At 36.1% G+C, this 22,023-nt stretch overlaps 1 protein-coding gene and 5 non-coding genes across 8 annotated transcripts in view; all 6 read left to right on the top strand.

Annotated features, from left to right (window-relative positions):
* zzz3 (zinc finger, ZZ-type containing 3) overlaps positions 1-19,584 on the top strand; it is a 30,474-nt gene extending 10,890 nt beyond the window's left edge. For all 3 annotated transcript variants that reach the window (XM_008434638.3, XM_008434635.3, XM_081598401.1), the window contains 10 exons: positions 3,515-3,653; positions 4,728-4,875; positions 4,959-5,071; positions 6,720-6,791; positions 9,390-9,491; positions 9,736-9,831; positions 12,118-12,267; positions 14,644-14,778; positions 16,228-16,328; positions 18,247-19,584. In XM_008434638.3, the coding sequence (XP_008432860.2) occupies positions 3,515-3,653; positions 4,728-4,875; positions 4,959-5,071; positions 6,720-6,791; positions 9,390-9,491; positions 9,736-9,831; positions 12,118-12,267; positions 14,644-14,778; positions 16,228-16,328; positions 18,247-18,391 (1,201 nt within the window). In that variant the 3' untranslated portion in view covers positions 18,392-19,584. The remainder of the gene's footprint in view (positions 1-3,514; positions 3,654-4,727; positions 4,876-4,958; positions 5,072-6,719; positions 6,792-9,389; positions 9,492-9,735; positions 9,832-12,117; positions 12,268-14,643; positions 14,779-16,227; positions 16,329-18,246) is intronic.
* A 904-nt stretch (positions 19,585-20,488) lies between these two features.
* Positions 20,489-20,575, top strand: trnar-ccu (transfer RNA arginine (anticodon CCU)). Its single transcript is given in 2 exon segments — positions 20,489-20,525; positions 20,540-20,575. It is a non-coding gene; the product is annotated as a tRNA-Arg (tRNA).
* A 249-nt stretch (positions 20,576-20,824) lies between these two features.
* Positions 20,825-20,911, top strand: trnar-ucu (transfer RNA arginine (anticodon UCU)). The gene is given in 2 exon segments: positions 20,825-20,861; positions 20,876-20,911. It is a non-coding gene; the product is annotated as a tRNA-Arg (tRNA).
* Positions 20,912-21,125: 214 nt separating this feature from the next.
* On the top strand, positions 21,126-21,212 carry trnar-ccu (transfer RNA arginine (anticodon CCU)). Its single transcript is given in 2 exon segments — positions 21,126-21,162; positions 21,177-21,212. It is a non-coding gene; the product is annotated as a tRNA-Arg (tRNA).
* A 447-nt stretch (positions 21,213-21,659) lies between these two features.
* trnar-ucu (transfer RNA arginine (anticodon UCU)) lies at positions 21,660-21,746 on the top strand. The gene is given in 2 exon segments: positions 21,660-21,696; positions 21,711-21,746. It is a non-coding gene; the product is annotated as a tRNA-Arg (tRNA).
* Positions 21,747-21,960: 214 nt separating this feature from the next.
* Positions 21,961-22,023, top strand: part of trnar-ccu (transfer RNA arginine (anticodon CCU)) — an 87-nt gene continuing 24 nt past the window's right edge. Inside the window, 2 exon segments of the tRNA in view lie at positions 21,961-21,997; positions 22,012-22,023. The exon segment at positions 22,012-22,023 is cut by the window's right edge and continues 24 nt beyond it. This is a non-coding gene — a tRNA (tRNA-Arg).

The raw sequence follows: 22,023 nt of genomic DNA on the forward strand, positions 1-22,023 counted from the left end.
TTCAGATCATCAAACTAATTTTGACACCAGATAAAAAATACAAAAAGCAGTTTTCAAATGATGAGCTCATTAAAAAATGCTGCCAAAATCTACCAGGCACTGTGGGAATCTATCCTCGTAGATAGTTGGTTGTTCTACCCAAACTTGGCCCAGTCTTGAGAAACATGTCAATTCAGCCACGTTGGAGGTGTTGAGTATCTGAAATCAAGATTTAGCTAAACCACCTCCCAAAATTTTTTGATTTATTTATTTTTTTTGTTATTCACAAGGTCTTGCTACTGTTCTTTGGATTGTTGTCCTGTACTGGTGGCTGGACGTTCTGCAGGATTTTCAGTCTCAATCCCATCATTTATAACAAGTCGTCCAGGCCCAGACCTTCACATTAGCACCACCATTAATGACTGTCAGTATGAGGTCTGCTTCAAATTTCTGGTCAAATGTAACCAGATGCTCACATTCCAAATAATGTTCACTTTAGTCCTGGTCAGAATATTTTCCCATCAGAACGTCTCGATGATCTGGATGGTCATCATCCTCCAGGAGGCTTTAGCCACACGGAGCTCATTTTTCCCGCTCTTTCTTTCTGATTCTTGACTCATGAGCTGAACTGAGGCAGAGATTTAGATGTTACTCTGGGTTGTTTAGTGAACTCCTGACTGAAACATCGACTTCATCTTGGAGTAATTTTGGTTGGTCGGCGTCTCCTGGGAAGCTTCACCACCGTTGCGTGTTTTCTCTAGTTGGGTTTTTTCCCTGCTGGCTTTCCGGAGTGTTAGGAATGTCCTTGTATCCCTTTCCAAACCAAACTGACAGATGTTGACTTTTCTTACTGTTTTCTTGGATGATGTGTTGCTTTATGAAGTCTTTCAGCCACCAATGATATTCTTTTTAAGTTATTTATTATATCTGCAGGTCGGGTAATAATTTTGCCACAGCTACTTCATGATTTAACAAGGGAGAGAATTACTTCTTCCCTCAAGGCCAGGTTGTTTTGGATAGCTCTTTTCATTGATAAATGAAATCATAGTTAGAAAACAGCTTTTTGGATTTATTAGGGTTATCTTCATCCAATATTAACATTTGTTTGATGATTTGAAACATGTAAATGTGGCAAAAACATCTGTAAGGGAAAAAATTAGACTTGTAAATCCTTCTTCAGTTCTGCTCTCTAAATCTGACATCTTTCCTGATAATATTTGATATAATTAAGGAAACAAAACCAAGTTTGGTACTTAAAGGGGAACAATAGATTAAACAGACAGATTTGCAGTTTTACTATGCCAATAACTTCATCAGTTTTTATAGTTATTTCGTAATTAACTGCTTGTGAGATGTGAACTTTCATTTTTAGCCTGACGTTTGTTTTTGACGTTCAAACCTTCTTTCATTTTCATTCTCTTGTTTTGATTGTGCAAATTGAATAACAAGGTCTCAGAAAATTGCATTTTAAATTGACTCTGTTGATTGTTTCTGTTATCTTACCTCTCAGGAAGCAGAGTTTAATATTTTGGGATGCATTTGTCGGTATTGCTGACAGTTTTTTATTAGTTGTCATACACGGTGAGATGTTTACGCTGCCTTTTGGGCCCCACATTTTGACGGCTAGCTGCTCTGATTTATGAGGTCCGTTTTGTCGTCTACACTAGTAAATGTTGGAGATTTTAAAAGCAGTTATGGGATTTCAGTGCTCTCATATTGCTTGGTAATTTGATCACGCTTTAGTGTCGTGGCGATGTTTGCCTTTGCTGAATGAGGAGGATTTTTAAAGCTCGGGATCGATGCGGCCTGGAGTCACTTATGCAGGCATGATGTGGCATTTTCAGAGCTGCTGATTAAACAGAAATATCACAGATTGTAATTTGTTCACTGACAGAACATCCCATATTTATATCCGCTACGCCATCATTTGATGTCTTCAAATCGGTGATTAAACATTAAAATGGAAACATTCACGTCCAGGCCAGTTTTTCATCATGTGGCCTTGTTTGTTGTCAGATCACAGGCCCAGTAGGTGGCAATAAAACACCAGACTTGTCCCTGGATGTTTGGACGGACTCCAGAGGGCTGGAAAGCACAGCCAAGTCATCCTGCTTTTCCCAAAACGGCTTAACACACTGCAAAAACACAACATCTTATCAAGTATTTTTGGTCTACTTTATACTGCAAATATCTTAGTATTCTTGAAATAAGACAAAACTAAATCACAAGTAACTTTCCAGTAAGAAATAAGAGACTTAAGGAATTTAAGTCAGTAATTCCTTAAAATTGATCAAAAAAGTACTAGTTTCACTGGCAGATCATTTCACTTATAACTTTTTATCAGTATTAGGGACGTATCTACTGAAAATAAGCTCCTGTATCTTTCTGAAAAGTTACTTGTAAGTTAGTTTTGTCTTATTTCATGTGTACTAGGATATCTGCATTAGAAACTAGACTAAAAATACCTTTAAGATTTTGTGTTTCTGTCTAGTGTGTAAGCATAAATAATTCACGTAGTGGAAATTAAAAATGTACATAATTATTAAGCATATCTGAAGAAATACTTGGTACAATTTTGTGCTTGGACAGTGCAGAGATATCTTGCACTCAGCAAAACAAGTTTGCATTCTTCCTGCTGTTTATTTTTAATCAGAATTACTCTGCAGTAGCCCTGTCGCAATAACCAATAAATCAATTAATCGCATGATAAATTTAAACGAGCTTAATAATTTCCATTTGCACAAATAATAGTTGTACTGTTATCTCTCCTTCTAGCAAAAACTGGATGATAAACATCTTCAGTCTGGTGTTTTGGTCTCAACAAGGATTTTATTTGTTGTTTATTTTAAATATTTAAAATGTCTTCCAGTTCCAGTGTTAAATGTTTGTTATAATTTAAAGTTTATTGATCTTTGTGTGTTCTTGCATTGTTATGCCATTATTACCATTATATTACTTGAAAATGGTCTGAAAACAACAATATTATCGTTTATCGAGATAAAATTCATCATCCAGTAACATTTGCTGTCATGACAGACCTTCTCTCCAGCACATGAAGGTTGCTGTACTTTAAACCTGCTTGCTCCTTTTGCACTGATTGGTTGTGTTCAGTGAGGTTGATGCCCTCCGGCCATTTGATCTCCTACATTAGCCTATAGCTTTGTACAGTAGGAAGCCTTTGGATCGGCGCCAGGCTCGGTCTGTGATGCTTCGGTTTGCAGTCGTTCAGTTACTCCAGAGGCTGTGAGGAGAAAGGTCAAACATGCAGTTCTGACGGCAAGAGCGACTGCAATTTCCTTTTTCTTTGTTGCAGTTTTTGAACTTTAATTTGTATGCAATTTACAGAAGCAGCATCTAGAAAGAGAATCTAACATTGACATCCCATATATTTCTTGTAGATAAGTGGAAAATGGCTGCATTTGAAACATCTTCAAGGTTCTGTGTTGATGCACTGCTGCGTTGCAGACGTCCGGTTAAATAATGTAATCAGTTCTGACATTCCTCTCCGGTCTAACCTTGTTTCCCTCTCCTCCAGTTATCAGAGGCTGCTGCAGACCATCGTAGTACTGGAGGCGCAGCGAGCTCAGGCCATTCTGGACCTGGAGACGTTGGCACGTCAGCAGAGGGAGGCTCTGTCTGAACCCATCAGCTTTGTGGAGCAGCTGCAGAAACAGGTGAACAAAACACAGAGCCCTCTGCTGTACTGATACACCATGAACCACGAATGTATCCGTACTTTATTTTTGTTGGACACAACATGATTTTGGAGGAAAATGACAATCATAATGTGAAAGTTCAGCATGAATTTCTCCTACAATCTGGAAACTGTTGACAGGAAGCCATAACATGCTCATTTTGTCACAAGACATTTCGGGAAACCCACAAACACACAGAAGAAGTTGCTCTCAATTTACTCTGTTGTTGTTTTCTTTCTTTCAATTAAATTATTCTTTTGAATAAAAGTGACACCGGCAGCAATTATTTGTTTAAATATAAGAAACTATATGTAATGTGTGCATGTTTGAAAACCAGAGGAATGTGGTTCACTGTGTTTGTCCTGTTGTGCCAAAGATGAAGCCTATTTTTAATTAAAAGCTGCAATTAGCTATTATTTTAGTTATTTGGATAATAAACTCTATTAGTTTAGAGAAAAATAGTCACATTTTGCAGATTTTTCACTTAACCTTTGAAGCCTATTTTAAACAACACTAGAAATGCATTAAATATGCTATTAAAAAAACAAATTAAATCCTTTTTAAAAACAAAAATTAACATTTTATTGTCTAAAATGTAATTATAAACCATTCCTGTAGTGTAAACTTGATCATTTGCAGCATCTGCAGCTAATAAACTCTTCTAACATGTGAAAAGCTCAGCACTTTTTGGTTGACTTATCAGTGCAGATTTGATCTGTTGATTATTTTATGGAGTAACCGATTAATAATTCGATAGCAAAAGGTGCTTAATAGGAGATTTTTTTTTTTCTCAGAATTTGAACCAGTTGTTCTGGGTAGAACATATTTACAGACAAATGTGTTTTTTTAATCTTAAATATGAAATGTATATATTTTATGTCCAGTTTTGTCTTAATTTCTCGTCTGAAACTATTACTGAGTCTCTCTGCTTCTGTTAACGATTAATCGATTACTGAATTAGTTGACAATTATTTAAATTCATCATTGTTAATCTGATTAATTGCGTCAGGCCTACGTTAATTGTTTAATTTGTGGGGTTTTTCTGACTCTCAGGCGAATCTGGGTCTGCCGTGTCCCCAGCGGGTCGTCCAGCTCCCGGACATCGCCTGGGAACAGTACACCTCCGGTCTGGGGGAGTTCGAGAGAGAGTTCTGCGACAAGAAACGAAAAACCCGGCAGCTGAAGTTAATCTTTGATAAAGGCAAGTCTGAAGGTAGAATTTGTTTATCTAATTTTCATATTTTTAGACATGGACTGCGATTTGATTCGTTTTGTTTGCTACAGGTTTGCCTCTTAGACCAAAAAGTCCTGTTGAGCCCAAGAAAGAAGGTGAATCGTCAGCCGTGTACTCATCTCTTCCCACCAGCGACGCCCCTGAGAACGGCAGGCAAACACAGGTACATATTCCCACAGTCTGTGGGAAACTGTGTTTACTACCTTGTTTACTACCTTCTGTCCGGATAAGTACGGAAAAACTAAATAAGAGAACAGCAAAATATTGAGATTTTATTCACAACCCTGCCATCTAAATGGAGCTTCTCTGCTTCTGTTCTTCCTCCTTCTTGTCTTTTCTTTCTTCTGTTCTTGTCTTTTTCTTTCTGTCCTTGTCCTCCATCACTTTTTTGTCCTTCCTTTCCTTGTTTACTACCTTCTGTCTTTGTGACCTTCCTTTCTTTCTTTCTTGTACATTTTGTTTTTCTGCTCTTTCCTTCATTCTTTTTGTCCTTTCTTTAATTGATTTTCTTTGTTTCTTTCTTTTTATTGGTTCTTTCATCTTTTCTCTCATTCTTCCTTTTCTCCTGTTTCTTTCTCTGTTTCTTTTTTCTTTGTCCATTTCTTTCTTTCAGTCTTTCTTTCCTTTGTACTTTCTTTCTTCATCTTTATTTCTTTTGTCCTTTTTTCTTTCATCATTTCTACTCTCTCATCCGGTCTTACTTCCTTTCTCTCTTTCCTTTTGTCTTTTTTCTTTCTTCCTTTATTTCTTCCTTGTGTTCTCTCTCTTTTGCATCCTTCCTTACTCTCTTTCCCTTTTGCATTTATTTGTGTCTTTTTTCCTTAATTTTTTTCTTGTATTCTTGTTTCTTTCCTTTCTTTGTGTCCTTTTTACTTCCATTCCTTTCTTTCTTGTAATGACACGCTCCGTGGATCTTTTTTCCTTCGTAGTGTCCTTCATTCCTTCCCTCTCTCCTACCTTCCCTCATTTATCCTTCCACGTTTTGCATTTAAACCCTGAACTCTGTAAAAACGTCTGGCCATAAAATCTCAGTAGTTTATATTTTAAAACAAACACAAATCACTGTAAGCTCTGAGACTCTGAAGGAATCAGGAATATTCACAGATCCATATGAAGGATTAATTAATGGAGTTGTTAATGTTGAACTCCTCCATCCGCTGCTGTATGTTCATCATTAGCACAGATGCAGCGGCAGCAGTTTCCAACTCTGGCTGATGAGTCACTCGTCTCCCACTAGTTGTCTCACAGATCAGCTGGTTTTTACCTTTTTACACCTCCTCAAACCTTTTCCCTTTCAGTCTTACTGCTTTCCCCAGTTAAGTGTTTAAAAATTACAAAGTATCTATGGAAACGAGCCTCTTCTATCCTTCTTCCGTGTGTGTCTGTGCGTGTGTGTGTGTGCGTGTGTGTTCACTCTCCCACAATCGCGCCAGTAGTCAGGTTTTACATTTTAATTTGATTGTTTGGATTAGAAAGGTGCAGAGCTTCCTGCTCTGAGCTAACAACCCTCAGTTATGCCTGCTGCTCTTCTTGTTTACTTTGTGCCGACACATTTGCTTTCTCCCATCCGACATTCTCTGCATAGTGAAAGGATTTTGTTTGTCAGTCAAAAGGAGCTGTTGCTTTTTTCCGCTCACTCCCAGCGACACGTCTCGAGCCACGTCTGACAGCCAGCCTTTCTCTGTCAAGCTGAAGGATTCATATTGCCTGGCAGTTTGCATGTTGAGATCCTTTCAAGATGTCGGCGGCGATGTGCTTTATTTTTGTCTTGTCAGTCTCTTAACATGCCTGTCACTGTGTGTTGTTGGCAGATGATCAGGGGGAGGATTTGTCACCCAAATAAGCCTGACACGTTTAACCAGCTGTGGACGGTGGAGGAGCAGGTTGGTAGCAGGAGTTAAACACACATCTGTACTTTTATTGATTTCACTTTTCTTGGCATTTGCTCAGCTATCTGTTTACATTTAGCGTCTCCTAGAATACTGGGGTTCGTACGGGTTTTTGAAAACCAGGCAGGTGTTTTCAAGGTTTGGAAAGTGCTTGAGTTTTGTATAAAAATCCTTGAAAGTGCTTGGTTAGGTTTGTAATAAAAGCATTATTTACATTTGAAGCCAGATATTTTCATATACCTAATAAAAAGATTCACATATTTTTTTTCTTTCTGAAGTTAAATCAGAATAAACTTTTCTTGTTTTAGGTCAGATGCAATTACCTAAAATATTTTATCTTACTGATTTTTTTGTAACTTTCTTTGTATATCATGTTTAAACATTTAATTTGAGCAGGAACGGCGTTTACCTTAACATGATTCATTTGGATTGTTTCAGTGTAATGAATATTATTACTTCTCTGCAAAAAGCAAATATCTTAGTGCATTAAAAAAAGGACAAAACTAACTTTCAAGTAACTTTTCAGCAGGAAATAGGAGCTTGTTTTAAATTAGTAATTCTTGAATAAATATAAAAAGATTCCAATGGGAGACTGTTTCACTTATGACATAACTTGTTATAGGTGACATAAATCTACTTTTTTTAATTAATTGGATAAAATCATTAGCAGATCAGCCATACATTGATGTTCAGTCAAGCTGAATTGTCTGGACTTTTCACATGTTGATGTTGAAAGTATTATTTTATCTGCAGATGAATCTTTTGCTACAAATAATCAAACGTTCACTAAAGGAAAGGGATGCTATTCCATTTTAGGCAATACTGTTTTTTTCTTATTTGAAAAGGTAATTAAATTATTTATTTGCATCTTTTCATGTATTTCTATTATTGTTTAAAAAAGGCTTAAATAAAAATCTGCAGTATGTGATAATATTTTTAATCCAATTAATCATCAGAATGATAGATTAATTAAGTTAGTTATTACTATTTTAACTTTTTATTTAAAATAGATTGTAATACAAAAATCATGCCCTGCTTTATAATTATGCTGTGCTTTGGTCCATCACATGAAATCCTTATGAAATGCATTGAAGCCTGTGGTTATAATGTGGAAAAAACGTAAAAAAGTTCAAAAGCTGTTGCCACTCTTACATGCTTATTTTTTGGTATATTTGGCTTTTTTATTTTATGACGGAACTTAACCCAAAAACAAACCCTGATCCATAAAACCAACAGAAAAATGCAGAATATTTTCCAGCTGCTTTTACTTTGTCTGGACAGAATAAAGGCAGAGAGACGTGTTGTCATGATGGAGGAGTAAAATCTAAGTCTAGCTGTACAGAACAGGCACCACCCAAACATGTTAAGTGCTTTCACACGGTGGGAACCTTTTTATAGCTCTTTAAATTATTTCTATGCACAGCAGGAGCTGCCGCCTACACTTCTTATAGGATTTTTGCTTTCCACCCTCGCTTCATAGCTGGAATGTAATTGGAACAAAAACCTGCACATGGTAATCAGTCTGGACAAGAAGAATTCACTCAAAAGAATCAAACTGAATAACAAAACCAAAGAGTACGACAAAAGTCCCCAGAAAAACAAGAAAAAGAAACATTAGATGAATTTTCACCCATTTTGTTTTAATCTTTGTTGAATAAAATCTCTGGTTAGATTTAAATACTGAATTTTCCGCACTATAGGGCGCACCTAAAAACCTTCAATTTCCTCAAAAGTCGACAGTGAGTCTTATAATCCGGTGAGCCTTATATATGGACCGATATTGAGCCACAACAGGTCTAGCAACTACGGTAAGCAGCCGCCGACTTCATTTTCCCCCGTAGAAGAAGAAGTGCGCGGTGCATGTTGGGATAGTTGTCAACGCTGGTTTGTTAATAAAGTTTGACTGACCTATCTACCCATAGGGGGGGAAGAGGGACAGAGGCCACTTCTTAATAAATCGCGTCCCGTGTAGGTTCAATACGGGACGGGTGGCAACCCAAACTGAAGTGTCTTTTCTGTGCGCCTTATAATGCGGTGCGCCTTATGTATGAAAAAGGTTTTAAAATAGGTCATTCATTGAAGGTGTGCCTTATAGTGCGGAAAATACGGTAACTTTGTAAATTCAACACAAACCTGATCAAGTTTCTATTATATCCTGATCCATAAAACCTTCTATTTTCCTGGTGACTATGATGTTTTGAAAGGTGTTATTGTACTGTTTTATCTGAGGGTGGGAGGGGGGGGGGAATCATAATTTTCATTGCATCAAGATGCGAACATTCATAATTCTGACCCAAATAACCCCATTAACATAAATCACTTGGAAAAGATTCATGCTTTATGCATGATGTGTGAAGCTGGAAGAAAATCTTTTGAAGCAAGAGCTGCTATGTTACAGCTTTCATCTGGAAATAAAAAAGCTGATCATAAACCGCAAAGCAGAGGTGCAAAAAAAGATGAGGACGTGTGTCAATGTTACATCATCAATCGATTTGGAGTCGCACCTTCTCTTTCTGAATTGTAATCGAATCAATTTGCCAAGTGCCTAAATGTTCCCAGCTCCAGATTTATCAGAACGTTTTGTTTCCATAGAAAAAACTGGAGCAGCTTCTTGTTAAGTTCCCGCCTGAAGAGGTGGAGTCCAAAAGGTGGCAGAAGATCGCTGATGAGCTCGGCAATCGAACGGCCAAGCAGGTGACACCCACGTTAGAAAGCAGTAAAACATCAACATAATTGTAAAACTGTTATTAACTACCTGACTACTGGCAGCATTTGTGTTTTTTTATCTTTGCTTTTCTAATGGAAAACAAGTCCTAGGGTGAAACTTGCTAATAGGCGAAGCAGCTGATGCCTGCAGGTGTTTGAACTCGGTTGTTTCAAGCAGCTGTTCCTCTGCTGGAAGTGATTAATGAATCAGTTTTCCTCCTGAAACATGCAGGTTGCCAGCAGGGTTCAAAAGTATTTCATCAAACTGACAAAAGCTGGTATCCCTGTGCCTGGAAGAACCCCCAACCTCTGCATGTACACTAAAAAGGTAACTGCCACTCATCTGCCAAACCCTTCAACTACATAAAGTAACACTAATACTCAAATAAAAGCTAAGAAATGTATTCAGTTGTACTGGCTGGGAGCCCAGCTCTTCCTTTTTTTATTTGCTTTTAACTTGTGTCCTCTTTTTATCCAAGAAAGCACATTTTTGCTGTTTTCATTTGCTATAAATGTTATAACAATGCGGGACGATTGAATCCTTCTCAGTTCAGTGCACAATTTTTATGTTTTTGGGAACAAGATCACAAAAACTTGATCAATTTGTGTCCAAAAGATCTAATGAAGCTATTTTATTATCTGACACACTAATCCTAACTTATAATTATGTCTGTAAATGAGAAAATCAAGCAGTAGACTGTAAAACTAATCTGAGTAGGAGATAATAAACATGTTTTTCCAGCATTTAACATTTTTCTTAACTTTTTTCACACTAGAAAGAGTTTCTCAGTCTGTGATTTCTCTTTATTTTGGACTTTTTCTGTGTAGTGGTCATTTTAAGCACATTTTTTCAAAACATTTCCCCACATTTTTAAAGTAAGTCATGCAATAAACAGATATATAGAGAGGAGGCCTTTAATTATTACATTTATTTGAATGGAAACCCTCTTGATCTTTGAAGGGCGTTTTTTTGAGAGTTAATTTATAATCGGTTCAATCTGCTGTGGAGGAAAATCCCTGGGCATTAACAGAGGTCCAACTTTGAATTAATCTGAGGAAATACAGCAGCTAATCCAAGATAATCCGTTTTCCACTTGTTGTGCTCACAACTAAATAACCAGATTAGGTAAATATTGGTGATCTGCCATAAACTATAATATATCTTTATTTCAGTGCATCCTTAGGAATGGAGTGACATTTTCTGCACAGATGAAAGCAACATTTTCAACCCTCAATGAATTCAAGCCCCAGAACTCTGTAAAGCACAGTGGTGTAAGCATCATGATATGGGATGTCGCTCATACTGTGATGTCACATAGGGGATTATGAATCAGTTTAAAGAGGAAATTCCCTTGAAATGGCTGTTTTTAAACAAGATTTAAAAACCCAAATACTCTTGTAAATGAGCTTTTTTGTTTTCCATAACAAAGAAAACTTGTTGGGTTTATTTAAAATGTTCAGTTTCTGATGTAAAACAAAGAAATGCAGAGGAATAGTGAAATGTAATACAATTGTCTTGGACTGAAATACCTGTTCAAAGGTGCATGAAGCTGGTCGACTGGATGAGGCTGTTAATTTTTTTATTTATTTATACAATAACTGTTGGAATTTAAGACTTTTAATCATATTTTGTTTTGGAATACAGCCTGCAGTGTTCTCAGCCTTTGCCTGCATGCTAACTAAATCTGTCACAACAATCTACTTTACTCACTTTTTGTAAACACACTGGTTACCTTAAACACAAATTCTACAACTTAAATATAAATATTTAAGTTTGAGCTTAAAAGTTATAGTTATTAAAGGGTTTTCTTAAAACTTTGTATTTGGATACCAGAGCCATTTTCTCCCCTTTTGATACCAACTGTTATAAACTTTTAACATTTAACATGCAAACTTTGGTTTGTAGAGTCTTTGATTGGCACAGGCAATATAGTGTATTAGTCTGACTGAGCTAAATTTAACTGTAAATGAAAAAAAATCTAATGTTTATCTATGTGTAAAATAAAATATTAGAAATTAAAGCCAAATCTTGTTTAATAGAGCGGTTTACCTTCAGTCTTTCAGTTAGGTCTGTATAATATTGTAATTTCTGGATTTGTTTGTATAACAGCTTGTTTTCTAAGCTTAAAGGGAAATATTATACAAATTTAACATTCCATCTGGGTTTCTACTGCTTCTAAAAACTAATTACTTAAAAAAATAAAATAAAACACCCAGCTGTTTTTGGCTTTAAGTTAATCTTGAAAATGACAAAATAAAATCAAGAACTTCAGGAATGTAACTGACGCTGGACCGTTACCTAGCAACCCCAGAGAAGCCCACCCCGTTACCCAGCAACCCAGGTGGAATTCCAGGACTTTTGGCCAGCTGGTTTCAAATTCAAATTCAAAAAAACTTTATTAATCCCAAAGGGAAATTAAATAAAATTTATTTGCTTATCATCCAGAAACCGCTTGCTGATTATGCTGAGTTGTAATTTTACTATCCCCTCATTCTGACTCATCACTATAGATCCCTGTCAAAGGGAAAACACTGCAGTGTGTGAAAGCGAGTGCGTTTTGCTGAGGCTCAGAAAGCTTCCCTTTGTTTGTAACCGTCTCTGGTTTTCCTGCAGGCCTCCAGTAAGAGACAGCATCACCTAAACAAGCACCTGTACCGGCCGTCCACCTTCCTGACCTCCTACGAGCCTCCGGTCTACATGGAGGACGAGGACGAGCGCGCGGCGTTTTACCACGGCGTGCAGGACCCTTCTGCTGACGATTCGGTCAGTCAGAGCAACTTTTTTAAGGAGTTATTGACTTAAATTATTAAAAAGTTATTTGTAAGTTAGTTTTGTTTTATTGCCTATATTTGCATTGAAACTAGCAAATAATGCTAGGTAAGATTTTGTGTTTTTTTGCAGTGCACACGCTTCAGTTTTAATACAGTCGTGTCTTGTTTTAACGTTTGTCCTCCATCTTGAGCACACCTGTTATTATTGCTACCGTTTTATATTCAGATATTTTAGTTTAAAAATGTATGTAGACTGGTAACATAGCGTATACAAAAAAAACAACAAAAATAAGTAATGCATAAAATATTAATAGGTACTCCAATTAATTGCTTGTATGCTATTTATCAGTATGTAAATCAATATTTGATATTGAATCAAATTGTGACACAAAGAATTAAAATTCTCTAAGATTATTTGATTGAAACTAATTAAATAGCTTTAAATGTCATCTACAAACACACTTTGATCTTAACTACTTTCTCAAGAAATACATATTTTATTTTGGGGAAAATATCTGTTTAAAATGTTAAAAATATCTCCAAGAAAGGGGTAAAAAGTCAGTTTCCATTGTTTTGGAGCCTTTCTTCTTCTGGCAGATCGATTTAAAATTGAGCGAAATTACATCAGTTTTATTCCACTTCCTTATTCTTTCTCCAGTTTGACACCATTGCAATCAGTAAAACATTCAGTCCTTTCTCATTTTACCTCCAATCCCATCTCTTTTTGCTGTAGAAAACAACTGGGAGCTGAGCCAGCTCTGCGTTTCTCCTCTGTTTGAACTACACGGCTCCTGATGCTCGATGCTATCAAAGCTCTGACATTTCCTCTGGCCCTTTGATGGCTCTAACCTTTAAGTAAAACTGGTTCTCAAACTGGTAACACAGACACTTTTCTCCCGTCTCCCTGGTAAAAGGGGATTATTTCATATTAAAGGCAGATATGGTGGCAGCAGAGATCTGCAAGGAGTAATAATAAAGATTGCATTTTGTCTACAACAGAGTTTTGGGGCCAGAAGAAGAAAAAAACATTAAACTACAAGAGCAAAGTCAAAATATTGCGAGAAAAAAGTCATAATAAAAGTCAAAATATTACCAGAGTAAAGACGTAACATTACCTGAAAAAGTTGTAATATTATGAGAATAAACTAGTAATATTATGTAAAAAAAATTCATAATATTACCAGAATAAAGTTGTATTATAACAGAATCAAGTCATAATATTTCTAGGACAAATATTTTAACAAAGTGAAAATAATTTTTACATTACAAGATTATTCTTGTAATATTTATGAGTTAAAGTCATAAGATTAACAGAATTAAGTCGTAATATTGCAAGAATAAAGTCATACAAGAAGTAAATCAAAATATTGCCAGAATAAAGTTACAATACCAAAAAAAAGTTGTAATAATACAAGAATAAATTCATAATGACCTAAATAAAGTTGTAATATTACGAGAATAAAGTTATAATATTACCAGAATAGTCATATGACAATGAAGTCGAAATAATACGAGAATAAACTCAAAATATAATTAAACTCATAACATAAAAAAAAATCTGAATATCATGAGAATAAAGTCGCAACAATACCAAAAAAAATACAACTTTTTGTTGTATAATTACCTTCTATTTAGGTCATTATAAATAAAGTTGTAGTAATACAATAATAAAATCATAATATTACCAGAAAAAGTAGTAATTTTAAGTATAGAGTCTTAGCAATATGAAAAAGAAGTCATTATAGTCCAAGGATAAACTCATAATATTACCAAAGTAGAAATTATACAATAAAAAGTCGTAATGTTGGAAAAATTTAGTAATTTATGAGACCTTGTACATAAAGATACCGATAGAATATTTTTATCTTAACTGTATTAAAAACATTTTTTATCACTTTCTTCTGGTAATTTTACGTCTTTATTCTACTAATATGACCTTATTGTCATAATATGGTGGAACAAATACAAGCACTTTGATCTGCCTGGTTCCTGAAAACGTGCAACATAAATACATTGCCTTACTTTAGTGTTGTAATTTCCAAATAAAAACCTTTTCTCCAAAACTCGTACTTGCCTGATGCTTATTCAGGCCAAAGCGTCTCATTGTAAACGTTTTCTTTGTTTACCTTTGGCTCAAGGACAATCTGTGCTCGGCGCAGCTCTGCTGCCTCAACAGTAAAAATACCTGCTCTATTTATGTTGCTCATGTTCAGCAGAAATCAGAGCCATCAATAGTTGCTGTAGAAAAAACGAGGAGAACATAACCGTCATTTTGGGGATTCTGTGTCACCTGGAGATGTTTTGCTTTTGCTTCGCCGGCTCTGACTCCACCCAGCTCTTATTTTTGTTCTGTTTACGTCAATCTCAGGATGAGGAGAGCGTTCCTGTGGAGCTGAGGAACCTACAAGAGTACAAAGAGCTTTTACAGCTGAAGAGGTTGAAAAAACAGAAACTCCAGGAGATTCGAGAGGATAACGCCGGGGTGCAGCACATGGGTTACAAGGTGACGCATTTCTGCACACACAACAACTTCCTGCTGCATGCTGCACAGCGTGCCGGCTCTGCACGGCACCCTTCCTCATTTTAAACACAAACCTGCGTGAGTTTTATTAGGACTTTTTGTAATAAACCTACAGAAATTGCATAAGTTGAAAATTAGGGGTAATAAAACATGGTTGTAAAATCTGATATGTTTGAAGACTTATTTATGATGGTGTGGTAGGGCCATTGTAGATGGGAAAAGAGGAGTACATTTCTGCCAAAAAAACTCAGAAATTTTGAGATCAATCTCAGAAATTTTCTAGAAAAAATGTGGAAATTTCTGAGTTTCAAAAGTTTAAAGTTTTTTGTTTTTTTTTTTAGAAAAAATTCAGAAATATTTTGATTAATCTCTGAAATTTTCTAGAAAAAGATGTGGACATTTTTTAACTGAATAAGTTTTTTTTTTAAATCTACTTTTGACACTGAAGTCATTTTCATAAGTTGAAAATTTTAAACTTTTGAAACTCAGAAATGTCCACGTTTTTTCCAGAACATTTCTGAGGTTTTTCTTTTCTCATATTTGCGACCATTTATATATAATAAATAGCACATATTTTTTAAGAAGTGTAATTAACCTTTAAGCCAGATGTTGAAAACCTCCCAAAAATATGTGCACTTGATACAGATCAGTAGAAAAAAAATCCAGATTATGTTTTTATATGAGACATTTTCAAGCATAAATTCTGCAGCAGAGCAGAATATTCATCTTACCAACAGCTGCAGTTAAAAGTAGTTCATTCATAAACATATGTGAAGTAATGCAGCGGAAACATGCAACACCCAAACCTGTTTGTAGTAAATTTGTGACTTTTGATCACAAATTTTGGTCTTTTGAACTCCTTTGCTTTGGAACTGATATAAAATTAACTCTTATGTTTACAACTTAGTTTAACTCCAAAATGAGTTTTTAAGGCAGAATAATACAAATAATGCAAAATGAGGAGCAGCTAACTCGATAAGTAACAAGACGACGACAAATACACAGCATTTGATTTGCATTAGGAGGAAAACTGGTTCATTACTCAGCCAGTCGCTTAATAAACTACTGACTATGGACTAATATAGTCTCGACTCAAAACACAGAACAGAAAATGGCTGCTTTTCAAAATTATTTGACTTGTTAGCAGGAAACATAGAAGGGAGACTTTTACAAATTAGCACATTTAAAAATATCATGTTGAATCAAACATCAAGAACTGTAAATGTAAATTTAAAGAACTGGTCCTTTATTATTAGATAAATATTTCTTTTTATTATTTTTATAAATTTAAACAACATATGTAAGATGGAGGATTTTTGTCTGTAGATAAAGTGGGAAAAATTGAAAAAAAATGTTGGTGTGAGTAATTTAGTTAAGCTGTGGCTGATTTCATCCTGACGTTTCTGCATCTGTTTTTCTCGTGCTGCGCAGTGCGACGTGTGCGGCATGGAGCCCATCCAGGGGGTCCGTTGGCACTGTCAGGACTGTCCTCCAGAAAACTCGGTCGATTTCTGCTCCAACTGCTCAGACTGGTGAGAACCTTCCCAGCTAAATATACCTCAGAGAGGATTCTGGGTTTACTAAAGGCGTTTTCGCACTGCAGGGAACCGTCGGAACGGCTCCGACCGTGTTTGCATTACAACTTGCGACCGGTTCCACTCGGCCCCTTGGAACCACAAGAGCTGTGGTTCCAATGGGGCCGCCCAAGCTGCTTAGAACCAGCAGCTGATTGGCCGCTGGTTGTTATGGAGTCAGACGTTGATTTTCCGTTGACAGCTGGCTCTCACTAAACTGTATTTTAGTTTGTAAAGAGTGCTCTTTTCAATATTTTTATTATTAGTTTTAATTAGCAATGGATTCGTCCCAATATAGTGCTATCACCTGGTCTAATGATGAGGTAAATTTTTTCCTCCGCTTACTCGCTGATGAACGAGTACAGAATGAACTAGATCGGTCAACGAGGAAAGAGAAAGTTTTCCGTCGCATCTCTGAGGAAAAGGCTTCAGCTGCTACATCGAAACCATTGTTTAGTTTCAAAAATAATGACGTCCGGTACCGCTTCGATGGCCCTCAGTGTAAATGCAAACGCAACAGGGCTGGAACCGTTCCGTGCCGTTCTGTTCCCTGCAGTGCGAAAACGGCTTAAGTTTATTTGTACAGCACATTTCAGCAGCAAGACAATTCAAAGTGCTTTACATCATAAAAACACAAAAATATAAAGTCATAAAAGACAGTAGCACACAGTCAACAGTTTAGAAAACGTTACGTTTTTGTGTATCAGATTAACTACAGAGTTGCAAGAAAAGCTTAAAAAACTGAGTGGATTAGAAAATACATCTGTGTTTTTGAAGAATGGCTATAAACAAACAAAAAAAATTTTTTTGAGTCATCAAATGGTTTCGTTTTTTAAAAAATAGTTGAACAGTTGCAAAGTTCTGTTCCCTTACGCAGAATTTAATGATAATCTGTCAAACAGTCCAAATATTTAAAGTTTAATTTTAACATATTTTTGTTTTGTTTTTTCTAAATAATTGTTTTGGAATATGTTTTTTCATTTATATTATCTATTTTATTTTTGTTTGGTATTTTATTTTATTTATTTCACCTTAATTTTTTTAATATACATTTTGTTACAGAATATAACATACATTTGTTTTAAATGCACCACCGCTTCAAAGATAACAAGTTAGTTCTGTCTTATTTCAAGTGCACCAAGATATTTTCAGTAGAAATTAAGCCACAATTACTTGGTAAGATTTTTTACTTTTTCACCAGAAACAAAAGAGGAAACCTACAACTGCTCAAATCTGATGCCACACTAGGCCTGTCACAATAATCAATAAATCAATTAATCGCACGATTAATTAAAACGAGCTCAATAATTTATTGTTTTTCTCTTTCTAAGAAAAAGTGAATGATAAAAACCTTCAGTCTGGTGCTTTGCTCTCAAATAGCTGTTTTTTTCAGGACAATTTTGTTTACAAAGACTTGTTTCTGTTCTTTTATTTATTTTAAATGTTTAAAATGTCTCACAGTTCAGTGTTAAATGATCATTAGAATTTAAAGTTTATTCATCTTTGAGAATGTGCTCTAGCTTTATTATTATTATTCCATCATCACGTATTATTTAAAAATAGTCTCAAAACAATATTATTGTTTATCACAGTGATTTCTGGGAAAATTTATCGTCCAGCAAAATTTGTTACCGTAACAGGTCTGTGCTACTCCCTTTTTGTTTATATTTTGTGAAAAAGGAAGTTGCGCTCAGGTCTTTTTCAGTGGTTTTCATGTTTCCTGCTGTAGCTCTTGGTGCAGCGCCCCCCCAGGCGAGGAGGGGAGCAGTTTTTTAAAATTTGATTCTTTTGACATAGTGCAGTGTGAAAGAGAAGCTGAAATCCCGTTCGGTGTGAACGCAGCATTAGATTCGTAATATCGTCTTTTGTCTTCCAGCTTATTCAAGACGGAGACCCATAAACCCGACCACCACTTGGAAGCGGTGTATCAGTCAGATACCTTTCTGGACAGGGACTACTGCCTGCCCCAGAGCGCAGGCTACAACTACCTGGACCCTAATTACTTCCCCGCCAACAGATGACAGAGTCCCAGGCGCCGCTAACTCCAAGCCGTCTCTCTCTCTCTCTCTCTCCACACATCCTTCAGGCCGCTCTGTGCATGGCTCCATCCTGTAAGCCCAAGATTACCGCTGAGCCCGGGCGGCAGGGTTAGAGTTAGAGCAGACCTCGGCTCTGATGCAGGTTGCTCAGCAACGCCTCAGCCGGGTTAATCAGAAACTGTATTTTTAAAAAAACAAACAAACAAAAGCGAGAAGGCACACGACATTCCTGAGCTCCTCCCCTGACGTTTCCAGTTTTCTCCTCCATGCTGCTTTCAAACTGGAAAATTGAGTGATTGGTCTGGCGAAGCGCCACCCAATGGAGAACCCAGTTGTTTTCCTGTGCATGTGGTTTCCCCAAGAATGAAGAATACTTTAAAAAAAAAGAGAGAGAGAAAGGAAAAAAAGGTTGAAAACTTTGAGCATTTCTGCAGACCTCACTGTGTTTCCAAACACACACACCTTCATCCGTTTCCTTTTGCTCTCTTCACTAAAACTAACTAGGAAACACTACAACACAGAGAGCAACTTCATTATTTTCCTTTGAAGGCAGGCGAATGATGTTGAGAACCACACAGAGCTGTTTTATTTTTCTTTTGCCTACTCCTCCCTGATCGTGTGCCGTTGTTGATCATGTTGAGTGTTCAAGTATATGGTGAAAAGTGAAAAGTAGCCACCGCTAGTTGCTGTGTGCCATTAAAAAATAAAAACAGACAAAAAAGATGTTTTTTTTTTTTTGTTTTTTTTTTTTTAATCTTTTTTTTTCTTCCCCTCGCGCTTCGGGCAGATGGAGAAACCCTGAAAGCCGACCACATTTTCTCCATCGCCCCGTTATCGAATCCCATTGTTAAGCCTCTAGATCTCTTAATTTCACCACCCACTTTAAAAGGTCCATTTAAAAAGATTGTATTTTTATTAATCTATTTAAAACATGAATAATTGAGGTAGTGGTTGGTGCCTCTGCGACCCACAGAGTTTTATATACATAGATTTTGTTGTGCTTGAGTAGACGCCATTTTGTATGGTTTTTTGTCTTCTTTCCCTCACCACCTTTCCCCCTGCTTCAGTATCTGTGTATAACAGTCTGTTCTTATGTAAAAAAAAAAAAAATTAATAATAATGTAAAAAAAAAAATGCTAGAGGAGAACCGTGGAAATAAAAGTATGTGAAAAATCCTTCTGTCTGTGGCTTCTATTTTATTATTTAATTGACAGAAAATAACCCTATCATTTCTTAGCATGAAAGGGTCATGCTAAGAAAAAATAAAATTAAGAGTAATATGTAATATGATGAGAATAAAGTCATATTTTTATGACTTTATTACTCCCCAAAGAAAATATTTAATTGTTATATAAATTAAAAATGAAACAAAAAACGCTTATTACTTTATTCTTAATTATATATTTGACATGTTGTATAGTAAACGATATGAATGATGTTCATGTCACGAATATGAATAATGTATGTATAAAGTTATAGTATTAATGTCGTATTGCTAAGTCTTAAAAATGCCATTCTTGTGAAATTGACCTTATTCTCATACTATGACTTTATTCTTAAAATGTGACTTTTTTCATGTTGTACTTGTAATGTTGACTTTATTCTTGAAATATTAATTTATTCTCATTATATCTTTGTTGTATTATTGAGTCTTACAAAATGATTTTATTCTTGTAACACTTCTTTAATAATCTATTATATTATTCTCATATTTCTAACTTTATTCTCCTAAGATTTAATTCTCATATTATCATTTAAAATTTAGATTTCACTCCCATATGATTTGTCGGTCCAATGGATAGCGTATTGGACTTCTAGAGCGGATGAAGTGGTTCAAAGGTTGTGGGTTCGAGTTCCACCAGAGTTGATCTTAAATGAAGTCCTCAATTTAAAAAACAAACCCTATCTTAACACACTCATTATTGTACAATCAGTTATTGAAGAGACTGTAATCAGACAAAAAATATGATACAGGGAATTTTTAATATTTGTACCAACTAGTACGACCATCTTTCTTCAACAGACATAGTGAAAACAGAGCATATGCAGCTGTATGGAGACACTCCAGACTTGAACAAAGGCCCTGTGGCGCAATGGATAGCGCATTGGACTCCTAGAAAGGATGAAGTGATCCAAAGGTTGTGGGTTTAAGTCCCACCAGAATCATAACATTATGCATTTCTCAAATATAATAAAATTTGAATGCGCTATCCATTGGGCTCTGTGGCGCAATGGATGGCGTATTGGACTTCTAGAGAGAATGAAATGATTCAAAGGTTGTGGGTTCGAGTGAAACCAGAGTCATTGCTTTCCTCAAATATAATAAAATCCTCAACTGTCACACACATTTTCAGCAAATTCATTCTACTGATGTAAAGAAGAAAGTCTGTAGCTCTATTGAAACTCTCCCATAAGGGCTCTGTGGCGCAATGGATAGCGCATTGGACTTCTAGAGAGAAAGAAGTGATTCAAAGGTTGTGGGTTCGAGTCCCACCAGAGTCGATCTTAAATGCAGTCCTCAATTTAAAAAGCAAACCCTATCTTAACACACGCGTTATTGTACAATCAGTCATGAAAGAGACTGTAATCAGATAAAAAATTTATGATACAGGGCATTTTTAAAATTTGTACCAACTAGTACGGCCATCTTTCTTCAACAGACATAGTGAAAACAGAGCATATGCAGCTGTATGGAGACACTTCAGACTCGCACAAAGGCTCTGTGGCGCAATGGATAGCGCATTGGACTCCTAGAAAGGATGAAGTGATCCAAAGGTTGTGGGTTCGAGTCCCACCAGAGTCATAGCATTATGCATTTCTCAAGTATAATAAAATTTGAATGCACTATCCATTGGGCTCTGTGGCGCAATGGATGGCGTATTTGACTTCTAGAGAGAATGAAATGATTCAAAGGTTGTGGGTTCGAGTGAAACCAGAGTCATTGCTTTCCTCAAATATAATAAAATCCTCAACTGTCACACACATTTTCAGCAAATTCATTCTACTGATGTAAAGAAGAAAGTCTGTAGCTCTATTGAAACTCTCCCATAAGGGCTCTGTGGCGCAATGGATGGCGTATTTGACTTCTAGAGAGAATGAAATGATTCAAAGGTTGTGGGTTTGAGAGAAACCAGAATCATTGCTTTCCTCAAATATAATAAAATCCTCAACTGTCACACACATCTTCAGCAAATTCATTCTACTGATGTAAAGAAGAAAGTCTGTAGCTCTATTGAAACTCTCCCATAAGGGCTCTGTGGCGCAATGGATAGCACATTGGACTTCTAGAGAGAAAGAAGTGATTCAAAGGTTCTGGGTTCGAGTCCCACCAGAGTCGATCTTAAATGCAGTCCTCAATTTAAAAAGCAAACCCTATCTTAACACACGCGTTATTGTACAATCAGTCATGAAAGAGACTGTAATCAGATAAAAAATTTATGATACAGGGCATTTTTAAAATTTGTACCAACTAGTACGGCCATCTTTCTTCAACAGACATAGTGAAAACAGAGCATATGCAGCTGTATGGAGACACTTCAGACTCGCACAAAGGCTCTGTGGCGCAATGGATAGCGCATTGGACTCCTAGAAAGGATGAAGTGATCCAAAGGTTG

Source organism: Poecilia reticulata, chromosome 17, assembly GCF_904066995.2.
Source record: "Poecilia reticulata chromosome 17, P_reticulata-male-v2, whole genome shotgun sequence".
Lineage (NCBI taxonomy): Eukaryota > Metazoa > Chordata > Actinopteri > Cyprinodontiformes > Poeciliidae > Poecilia > Poecilia reticulata.